The sequence below is a fragment of the Penaeus vannamei genome, chromosome 8 (assembly GCF_042767895.1).
Source record: "Penaeus vannamei isolate JL-2024 chromosome 8, ASM4276789v1, whole genome shotgun sequence".
Lineage (NCBI taxonomy): Eukaryota > Metazoa > Arthropoda > Malacostraca > Decapoda > Penaeidae > Penaeus > Penaeus vannamei.
The window spans coordinates 31,236,176-31,248,487 of NC_091556.1; the positions used below are offsets into that span (position 1 = coordinate 31,236,176).

Below are 12,312 nucleotides of genomic sequence, written 5' to 3' on the forward strand. Positions count from 1 at the left end.
TACACATGTGTGTGTATGAATATATATATACATATATATGTATGTATGTGAATGTATATATAGTCGCGTGTGTATATATACATGAGCTTACTGTGTGTTTGTTCATCTATCTGAAAATGTAAATAAATGAATAAATTAATATGTATATAGATAATTATATGTATATATATGTATATATACATATGTGCATACATTCATGCATATGTATATATATACATATATATATGAATATATATATATATATATATATATATATATACACATATATAAATTTATATATATGTACATTAATGTGTATATATATGTATATGAATATATATAGGTATATATAAATATATATACTTTTATATATATACACACACACACTATTTATATATATATATATATATATATATATATGTTTGTATGTATATATGTATATATATATATACATACATATATAAATTTATATATATATACATTACTGTGTATATATATGTATATGTATATATATAGGTATATATAAATATATATATTTCTATATTCACACACTATATATATATATATATATATATATATATATATATATATATATATATATATATATATGTATGTATGTGTGTGTGTGTGTGCTTCTCTCAAATTATTTCGTTTCACTAAGTAAAATTAAAACTTCCACTGATAAAGGGAGAGAAATATAAAACGTTTAGGCACAAATCGCAACATTGGTATAGTGCGCTGCAGGCGAATTCACATCCTGTCACTGTTTAGAAAAGACACAATAACATTTTATGTGTTACAGTATTGGAACTCTATTTAAAGCATCAGCACATTGTAAAATACACGAGAATCGCATCCGGCAAGTTCATACGATGCGCATTTGTTTTCCATGAATGCCCGTTTTCTGTTGATGTTGGCGTCTATAGCGCGAGTAGCGTGGCGCAGGCTGCTGGCTGGCGTAGCTGTCAGTGGTGAATCAGAGTCTGGTGGGAGTGTTCGATCTTTCGACTCCGGCTTCATAGCACGTGTACAATGGGATCTTTAAACATGTTTAGTGTAAGAAAAGAATATTTCTGGATTCTGTTCTTCTATGCAGCACTGACTGGTGAGTACCTTAAAACTTAACATTTTATAAGTAGCATCAAAGTTAGCCGATTAGTTATATATTTTAAATTTGTTCGTAGGTGCCGGATAGAAGCCCTTTAAAAATGGAGGTACGTTGTGATTTAAATGCCGCTTAGGATGCTTTCTGCCGGCTATCGGGCATACATTATTTGAAATAAGAGATTTGGCGCGCCAGACAGAGCTCTGGGCCTGCAGGACGGTCGAGTTGTAGGCTGGAGCTGGTCGCTACACAAACTATTGATTAGGAAACGCCCCGTCTGAGAGAGGGGGAATCCCTTTTGCGTGGGTACTGTCCCGAGCCGATGATCATCTCTTGCGTCACTTTATGACAGAGCGAGACAGTGTCCTTTCCCCTTCCGTCTAGACAGATGGTCTTCCGCCGCCTGTGGGACCTGGGTCAGAGTCCAGCGTCGTCGCGCGCGGACGAGAGGTTCAGTAAGAAAATAATATAGCTTCGTAAAAGTTAGCAAGCTTTCTAAAGGAAATAATCAAACGGTGTGAAGCTGCCCAGAGGCTTCTTTTACACTCGGGGAAAGTTTTGAAATGTGTATTAGGTTGGTTTCGAAATTTTGAATGAATATTTATGCAACGCGACCAAAGGCCTCTGGAGGAAAATAAACCGAAATAAAATCTGGTGAACAAAGCCAGTTTCATTGTGTGCATGATTTATGGCAAAGCCTCGATATCAGTTGCCAGGTCAAAGGAAAGCGCGGAAAGATCACTATAACGGGGTTTGCCCACGCCAACCCGCGTCTCGCAGGGCAATGGCCCCGAAGGAGTGAAAGAGAAGAGAAAGATAGAGAGAGAGAAGACAACGAGGAAACAAGGAGAAGGGAAATAGAAAATGTGCTGAAATAATACGCCTCGAGGAAATGACGCTGACATGTGAAAGAAACCGTAATTATGACTACGAGTAAATAAAAAAGAAAAGTAAGAAAAGGAAAATGTATTATTATTTGAAACAGGAAATTATTAAGAGAAAGAGCATCAGAAAAGTGTGTGTGTGTGTGTGTGTGTGTGTGTGTGTGTGTGTGTGTGTGTGTGTGTGTGTGTGTGTGTGTGTGTGTGTGTGTGTGTGTGTGTGTGTGTGTGCAAGTGCCCGCGAGGTTGCTCAGCCCCCTTGCTTTTCATACCGATTATCGATTAGCCCCTTTTCTGTTGGCAGTATCATACTGTTATTGTATTGGCAGATGTTATTTGTTGTGTCAGAGGTCGGTGCCCACGAGACCCCCGGAGTGTGGTAAGGATGGGCAAGGAGAGTCGGGGAATATGACTGGGTGAAAATAAAGAGAAGAGGATTCTTTCCGTCACATGTCCGAGTTTCTGTGAGTTTGCGATTACTGTCATTGTTTGTTATCGATTAGGGTTTGCCTGGAAGTAGGAGAATCGAGTCGACTCTCCGTGCTCTCCATTGAGGAAGGTCTGGAGTCCTCAGTCTATCTACATTTAATGATCGACAAATGGAAAGGTATACTGCGTTACTGTTCATCATTGTCAACAATTGGTAAGTATTAAGAATGCGAAGTACCGGATTATTTACTTAGCGTATACACTGATAAGGGAATAAATGTAAAAAGAAAATAGATTTATCATGGCAATATCTAGTCTACAGCATTTTTGCAAGTATTTATGACGGCGTGGTAGGACAAATTGTAAAGGTATTTGAAAAGCCGTAGAATATTTGCCAGTGTAAGAAAGTCGTTAATTACCTAAGTATCCCTTTTACCCCATTGGAGTGCATTTCTGAGATGAAGAGTTCGTACAGTTACAAGTCAAAAGTCTTGTAAAAAGATTAATAAATGCATTATGTTTCCTTATAAGCGCCATATAGTGCTCAGTACATTAGATGAAATGTGAATACGTGCTTGGCTTGTCATTTCTGGACAGCGTTCCTCAAGGGCCCGGATGAAATTGGACGAAAGATAAACATGTAAACAAATCTCTACGCTGTCGTTGTGCTTCCTCTCAAATGATTGAATGTTTGTCTATCGAAACTGAGTTTGATATAAGAAATGTTGAGTGGATTATTTTTACTTGTATTACATTGCGACCTTTATTTTTGCACATACATTCACTTGACAGATCCTGTCATTCACTCATTCACACAACCTCACACTGACGGCGTTAAGTACATTCTGAATGGGCGAGCGCACCAACAGTGTTCGCTCACTGTATATCGCACATCCTGCATGTGCGAATACCACCTTTGCATTCCCAGGTAGTGACTTTTGACCTGCTTTGGCTTCCTCAACCTGCAACCTGTTTTGAGGTTCTCGCCTATTATGCGAACTGAGGAGTTTGAATGCAGTGACTCAGCATGATCAGTTGTAGTCATGATTGCAGCCTCCTGCCCGAAATCAAGATCTATTGCATACCAATTAGATGCTGTGTGTCTGTCCCTTTTAGCACAAGTGGTGACGCTCACCTTCAAAGAATAGGCGAAGTCCAATTATATCAGTTGGTCTAATTATGTCATTTAAAGCGCATCAACAGCATATCATTTACAGAACAGGAAGAGAGAGACATCACTTCGCTTGCATGTCGACAACGCGTGGGTTCATTGGCGTCAGTGGCCATTTTCAGTGCACTTTCTTCAACACTCTGTGAACTGCAATTAGACTTTCGTTTCGTGCGGAACGGTGATAATCTCCGAGGGATGCTCGCCTCGGCCAACGTGTCATTATCGAGACCGTTGCGAAGTGTGGGCGTGTGGGCGTGGGGATGGACAGGGCGGAGGTTGGTGGGTCGGGACGAAAGTGTGGCGTGGAGGAGGTGTGGAGGCGCGTGGGTCGGCGCGAGCGAGTGGCGTGGAGGAGGGGCGATAGATGTACCCCGCAGAGATACACATGCACTCTGCTTTGGGAGTGTCGGCAGGAAGGAGAGGGAGTGATAGGAGGAAGTGGCATGAAAGGGGTGTTTCAGGCTGGTCGGATAAAGGGGGGCGGGGAGGAGAGCCCTGGCAGATACGAGGTGAAGAGGATATTGCAGAAGGATGGTGTAGGAGGAGTAAATAAATGATGAGTGTGACATGAAAGAAAGACATGATACGAGGTGAAGGTTTTAGAAAGACAGAAGAGGTGTTGATGGAGTTTTGTCATTTTCATCGATGCAGTGAGTTTCACAGCATGTACGTTGGAAGTAAATCGCTTAAATAAATAATCAGAAGTAACAGACGGCGCGTGGCACAAAGGGGAGTAACCTGAGGAGCCTGGCTTCCTCGTAGCTAATGCCGACGTGTCAAAGATGTACCATGTGTTACCGGCCCGTGCCAGTAAACACTCAACGAGTAAAACGTGTTTGTTTGTCCTGTCCGGGCACGTTTTTCCCCCCCGTCACCCTCTCCCTCCCCTCCTCCCTGGTCCCAGACACAGCGGCGCCACCTGCTACGGAGTATCAGCTTAAAAGAAAAAAAAAATAGTCTCGTTTTCTGAATTTAATGTGATAACAACTGTTTTCATTTGTCGTGTAACGATCGCTATGTTCATGCCATACCATAAACTTCCCTGAACGGAACAAATGATCAACATGGGTTACTATTTCAGGGTCTATGCCTCATGCTCGTTATCACCTGCCCAGTTATTTGCCAGGGATGTCCACCATTAATTGGATTTTTTTTACGACTGGTTTGCATTTTGTGCGGGAATCCTTTCCGAGGATTGGCCTCATGAACAGCTAACCCTTTCGGGCTTTGGCTGCTAAGGAGGGGTATTCATTTGCGCTGAGGCCAAGCGTTTAATGTGATGACCTGACGGGAATGAAAATGTCATCGCATGGAAGTCTGGCGTTGGAAAGCGACGCGGACCGTGAAATGATCTGCATGATTAGTCAAACAAAAGTCCAGGTGACGCTATGCATTATTCATCCCGATTCAGCCGGGGCCTCACGTAACACACTTGTGCATTCGAATCACGGCGCTGTAACGGCCGCGCGAGACCGTTACAAGAACATCCGCGCTATCTTCGCCGAGTCCGCCGACGAGAACAAAGAGTGCAGAACATCGCCGGAATGCCGTCGGGGCCCCGCAGGAACAGGCAGGAGGACGGCGTGTCATCGAGTCCCGCCGGCACCGCAGCGACGCCCTGTGCCCTTGTCTGGAAAGCTACAAGCCGGCGCGCCCGTGCTCGGCATCAGTAATGGTGTCATAGATAACAGCAATGGAAATTTTATACGGTAATTTCCTATGGTACTTGGCTCTTATTACTGTAATAGATAATGGTCTACTCTATGGTTATTGATATGGCCCGTCATTGTTATCATTTCCATACATACATACATACATATATACTTGTACTGTAAAGTACATTTGATTGTTTGTGTATCTGTATACCTATATGTATGCATATCTATCTATCTATCTATCTATATAAATATTTATATAAATATATATATATATATATATATATATATATATATATATATATATATATATATGTATATGTGTATATAAGTGTGTGTGTGTGTATTTATGTGTGTGTGTATGTATGTATCAATCTATACACACACACACACATGTATATATATATATATATATATATATATATATATATATATATATATATATATTGATAGATAGATTTTTAGTCATATTCATCTTTTTATCTATACATCTGTGCATTTATATATACATACATACATACATATATATATATATATATATATATATATATATATATATATATATATATATATTTATATATATTTATATATATTTATATATATGTATATATATATATATATATATATATATATATATATATATATATAATGAATACGATGGAATCCATGTCCTACTTTCTTATCCATTTTACGATAAGGACGTAGGAATGATGTTAATGCCATGCCATCCCTCGTTTCATATGCAAACCCCTGATTTCCAGATGCTCGTCCTAAATCGCGATCCCGCCGTAATCTGAACGTAATCTGACCCTAAAAAGAACCCAAACGCAGGAGCCTAGACCCCCCTCCCCCCTCCCAGGACCACCACTTCCAAATGCGAGCTGTCCGTCGAGTCGAGGGCCAGTTCTATAACGTTAGGGTGATATCAAGGGCCTGAGTGTTGATCCTTGTTGCTTGACCTCTCAAGTGCCTCCTCCTCTCCCCCTTCTTCCCAGCAATCCTCGTCCTCTTCCTCCCTCTGCTATCCCCTCCCCTTGCCCTCCTCCTCCCTCTGCCATCCCCTCCCCTCCCCTGTCCTCCTCCTCCCGGTTCCTTATTCCCTCCCCTTGCCCTCCTCCTCCCTCTGCCATCCCCTCCCCTCCCCTGTCTTCCTCCTCCCGGTTCGGTAACCCCTTCCCAGCGACCCCTTTCTCCCCCTACCCCGCGACCCCCCTTTCTCCCTCGTCCTCCTCCTGAGCATCCCAACGACCCCCTGCCCAAACTCTCCCGCTCCCTCCCCCTTCTCACGGGCACCCCTCCGCCCTTCCCTCCCTCCCTCCCTTCCTTCCTCCCTCCCTCTCTCTCCCTCCCTCTCTCTCCCTCCCTCCCTCCCTCTCTCCTTCCTTCTCTCCTTCCTTCCTTCCCTCCCTCCCTCCCTCCCTCCCTCCCTCCCTCTCCCCATCTCCCTCCCTCTCTCTCTTCCTCCCTCTCCCCATCTCCCTCCCTCCCTCCCTCCCTCCCTCGCCCACTTGTAGGAGGTATTTGTGATGAGATCGATGGGCGCCCTTTCCCCCGCCCTAAAACCCCATCATCAACAGACGGGGGGGAGGACGGCAGACATTCGCCAGGCCTGCTCGCGGAGAGGAGGAGGTGATGTTGATGAAGACATATAGTGACAACGATAACGGTGTTAGAAATGAGAACGATAACTGCTGGTAATAATGAAAGCAATGGGATAATGGAATTATAACTAATGATTATTATCATGCTCATTGTCAGTTAATTGGCATTTTTATCAAATGGCCATAATGCCTAGTCCTGGTAAATAGAATAATGATTTGTGACGATGTTGATGATACCAATAACCATTTCTATTATGAGATGATGACGGTGATAATTGTGGCAATGGTTATCATAACAATAATAATGATAAAGGTGAAGGAAACATGAGAAAAGGAAATGAATAAGATAAGGATGAAGAGAGGCGATGCAATAAAAGGTTTCTTGTTCGCGCGCCAGTGTGTGTGTGTGTGTGTGTGTCCGTATGCAATGATGCCAGATCTCGTGTATACATTTTAATTCATGGGCTGTTTCCTTTTGCGGATATCGATTTCGCGTTCCGTATAAGGAGCTATTCTCGACAGATACGAAACAGAGCCTCTTGTTGATAGCCTTTGTTGCAAGATGGTTATTGACTCTTGACGTGTAAAGTGCTCAGATTTATATATTATGCAACGTGCGAGAGTGTGTAGAAATTTCCCCTCTTATTATATGATTAAGAATGACCTCTGTTGCTGGGCTGCATCATTGCAAGGCGAAAGACTGCCAACTTCCTGCCCTGACGAAGATGTGAAGGAGGGGGAAGGCCACGCGGGTGAGGAAATGATAAGTATAATAAGAGAGCAGAAAAATGATACGTGTTGTAGAGATCGTTTGGGTGTTTTGAAGACGAAGCACGACCTAGGTCACGCCGGGTCAGAGTGCAAGACCGAGGGAGCAAGGCGACCGCATTCCATCCAATGAGAAAACTACTTCGTGAACTTGCATCTTGCCACTGTATTTGCGACGACGCATGGCATATGAGCAGAATATAAAAAGGCGAAACGAAACGAGCCACCTGCAATGCGGGACAGCAACTTTAACCGCATCGACGAACTGTGTCGGAACCCTTGTCGACAACCGGCCTTTTTAGGACTCGAAACCATGCTGGCCATCGCCCACGTGCACGTCGCAGGTGCGGGAGTTGCCCGCGGTTTCTGTTTTTGTAGGTAGTTATATGTGTGTGTGCGTGTGCGTGCATACATACACATATATTTATATACATATATATATATATATATATATGTATAAACACACTAACACAGACATGTATGTATATGCGTACACACACATGAATGTATGTATGTATGTATATATATATGTATATATGACTATATAAGTATATATATATATATATATATATATATATATATATATATGTGTGTGTGTGTGTGTGTGTGTGTGTGTGTGTGTGTGTGTGTGTGTGTGTGTGTGTGTGTGTGTGCATGTATGTATATGTGTATCTATATATGAATATATATGTACATATATAGATATATTTATATACCCACGCATACAGTATGTATGTGTATTTGAATAGGGCATGAATCTCTTAAATACTACAAAAAACCTTAATGCAAACACTGAAGTTGAAGTAAAATGGAAATATGTCAGTTAATGGAATAAAGATACTGTCCTAAAAGTTGAACAACAGGTACCAGAAGAGAAAAAGAAATACTGACATAGTTAAAAATTTGCCACACTGTAAAATAAGTAAAACCCATGAGCGTGAAGGCAAAGCTAGCATAATCCTCGTGTGCAAACAGACTTTTGCAGAAAACCACGAATTTTACATTTTTTAAACATTTTAGGGCGGAGATACATGATACACTAGCAACAAGGGAAATTCATAGCTTAGGAAAGTTGTCCTGTACTGCTGATGCTTGTAACCCTTGGGTCGAGTGAGCACCAATATTAAGTGCTGAAACATTACAGAAGTAAGAGTACGATAGAAAAAATGGTTTGCAACTATACGTACTCATGCAAAGTCACACACAGGGAAAGACAGTGATAAACTCGAACGGCAGTAACAACTGTAATGTTAATAATGATGGTAATAAATATCATATCAGGAAGATGTTCTCGTCCGCTCCAGTGCAGTATCGGGTTAGCACTTGTGACAGTCATGCCATAGCAATTATATACTAGATGTCACTCAAACATATGTCGCGATGAAAACGACCTTAATGACCACTGGTTCCGTGAATTAATTTATAACAATGATATCGCTTTGTAATTGGGGAGGATCATAAAAAAATACTAATGATTATAAAGGCTGTGGTGATAAAAGTGAAAAATCCTCTCGATTCAAAACCCGGTTAGCTAGGGTTACAAGAGGACACGGGATCACGTGTCGGTGGTGGTCGTGGATGAAGGACCGGGATGGCGTGCCTCGTATCCGATACCTGGTCACGCTAATTAACAAATGTAGAGGTGGGGGTCACAGTAGAGCTTTTCTTTGTATCAAGGTCATGTTAGCGTCTGACTCTTTTGAATTCGTCTTGGAAAATCTGTAAAACAGTGGAGGCTCTACTGTTGTAGCTGGACATCCTATCACCTGTGAAGACAAGGAAGACTACCTGGCATTCACTTCAAAAGGACGGACGATACAAAGGTGAAGATATAATTGTTAGTATATTTCAAACGAAAGCCGAATATCTAATATGAATAAAAAATGCGATAAATGTTTTGACAAGTATAATTACGAGAAACATGCAATCTGATTGTAGAATTTAGATAACGGTAAAACAGTGATATAATTTGAGACCTCCGAGGGAACAGCGATGTCCTCCGATCCTCACGCCGGACCAGAAAACGTTAGTCCTAGACCTGCACTTGGTGGCTATGCCAAGTAGGTCTCCGGGGAAGGCCACCTGATACATGGCCGCCATGACGGGATTTTGTAAGGTTCGCTGATCTCCCACGGTGTTGGTTTCAAGCGTCACTCTGGCCCCACCTCGCCCTCGAGTCACGGCACCTCCTGCTCCAGCTACTCTCCAGCCGCTGCCGAGGTTCGCGTCTTTGGCGGAAGTCTCGCGGCGATCTGGGGGGAACGATTGCTTGTTTCGTCACCTGGAGGCGGCAGCGCGGAGGAAAGTGCTCTTGAAAACTGCTGTGCGAAGGATTTGGATAATGTTAACTTTCCGTAGTAACAAAGGTTGTTACATGTCTTGGCATTTTACTTTCTAAGCTAAACATGACTCAAGTATCGGGTGGGAATGTGAATGCACACACTCACACACACACACACACACACACACACACACACACACACACACACACACACACACACACACACACACACACACATGTATTTATATACATGTGTATGTACTCAGAAACATGCACACACTTTCTTTTCTTTGCTTTGCTTTCTCTTTTACAACTCTTGCAAATACTTTTTCTTGCCCTCTCTCTCTGTCATTCAACATATTTATAATGAACCAAATGATCCCACGGAATGAAGTGATAATGATATTTCCACGTGACGCAAATATTAATTAAAACAAAACAAAAGAATTTAAACAAGGATAACCCCATTTGAATGAGGAAATGGTTGTGCATCATATACGCTGAATCCCATAATATGTCAGCCTATAATAATTCTGCATATGCTGTTGAGGAAGTGTTCTGACTATTAATTAGCCGGCTCTGACTGCCGTAGGGTCACTGTCTCCAGGAGAACCAGTCCTGGAGACCCGGCGCACAGCCTTGGAGGACTGCCATACCTCAGCGCCCCCCGCCACCCTTACACCACGTCCACTTTTCAGGTTCACGCCCTCTGTCCTCGCCACACGCACGCGCCTGCAGGTTGCTTTCACAGTTGTCTGTTTTGGAGCTTCTTTTCAGTTTTCGAAGATATGCTCGTTTATTTTTGCTGTTGCGTGTGACACTTTAAAATACGCCTCATGTTACTTGTTAAATACGCCTCATGTTATCCTACTAAGTATTCCTCTTCCATGGTAGTTTTACTGTCATGGTAAACCCTATTTTCCCCTCTATTCTAAAGCCAATTTCCAATGTGTAAAGCTAATTTAAAGCTAGCTTTAACTGGAACTCGTATTGAGGACTTAATTTCCTATGTATATAGTGTTGCCACTAATGGTAATAATTTTCCTTCGTTTCAAAACTAGTATCATATACCATTACCATTTTACTAACAATGTTCCCCGGCTATGTTGTGATGTCAGGTTGCATATACTCAATACTTTTAATGTAGTTTGTCTGACGTATCTGATTTGCATACCTAAAAATCAAGGGACTCGTTTCGTCACTCATAACCTGGAGAAAGAGCAAAATCTCATTTCCTTTCCTCTTGGAGCATCCCTCGTATTGCATTTGTCGCAAAAAGGTCAAAGAGGTGTTGCGTGGCGTCAAAGGAATGAGATTTGGAGGAAACGGATTATTCTTCACGTCGTTTATAAAGCCATTTGTCCAAAGCATCGACTTCCATGAATCTTGAATTGCTAAGTTGCCAAATCAACTAATATCCGTGATATTTGACTTCAATCATTTCAGAGAGGACAAAGGTACCTTTTATTTCCCTGTACAGTTTAGACCGAGCGGATATTACGTCACATATTACATCTGCCTCAAAGGCTTTCCTCTTTGATGGCGTTCGTTCTGATTCGCTTCACCGACGGCGTAAGAAGCCTGATTTATTTGCTGTAGTTTACGGCCTGTCAGCAGCGGCGCTGATAAGAAGTAATGGCTGTTGCTGCAGGCGCAAAATACATTAATCTCTGTTTGTTTTTGTAATGATACTCTTATTGCTTCTTGAGTTGGGATGTTCAAATGAAATTATTGTGTTGTTGTTTGTTGTATTTTACTGCGTTGTTTAGCACATTGTGGAATTTGTCGGAAATAGCGCTAATACAAACTCTTATTTCATATAGATCTTTGCTGGGGTCAAAATGGGTGTGATAAATGTCAGGATGGGTTATCTCACACCCATAGTAGATACGAAGTTAGCAGGGATTCAAAATCATTGAAACATGACAATGAAGATTTACTGTCTCACAGAGTAAGAGAAAGTGTTTGCAAAACCGTACAAAAACGATTCCTGATTCTCTCTATACAGGTTTGGCCGAGGAATTTTCCCCTCTTGGTAATACCTTCAGAAACTAGTTCGTTGTGTGAAAGGCTGAATCTGGCGGAGGATGAAGGCCTTGGCTGTTTTGCGAAAGAATTCCTGACGTGAAAGGAGATTGCGGGAGAGAAAGGATAATCGTGGGGAGCATATGTGACGTTAGGATTAGATGAATACGAATGATTGGCAAGGATTGTGGAAGAACTGCATTGGGCGTTCGAATAGAGTGGAAAAGGAACATAATCTATAATCCAAGACCTTTGGTGAAATACTTGTGACACTGATTATTTGTATAATATATAGTAGTAAAAAGATAAATAGGTAAATTGAAAAAGAGAAGGAAAACACTGCCCCCCCACAAAAAAAAAGTTCAATAAAGTAAATAAATAAATAAAACAAAATCGCATCTAAACATTTACTTCTGG

General features: G+C 41.7%; 1 protein-coding gene across 1 annotated transcript in view; it reads left to right on the forward strand.

Annotated features, from left to right (window-relative positions):
- Positions 1 to 944: 944 nt before the first annotated feature.
- The window catches only part of LOC113822895 (uncharacterized), a 54,094-nt gene continuing 42,726 nt past the window's right edge, over positions 945 to 12,312 (forward strand). The window contains exon 1 of the mRNA XM_027375424.2: positions 945 to 1,084. Within this exon, the coding sequence (XP_027231225.1) occupies positions 1,012 to 1,084 (73 nt within the window). The 5' untranslated portion in view covers positions 945 to 1,011. The remainder of the gene's footprint in view (positions 1,085 to 12,312) is intronic.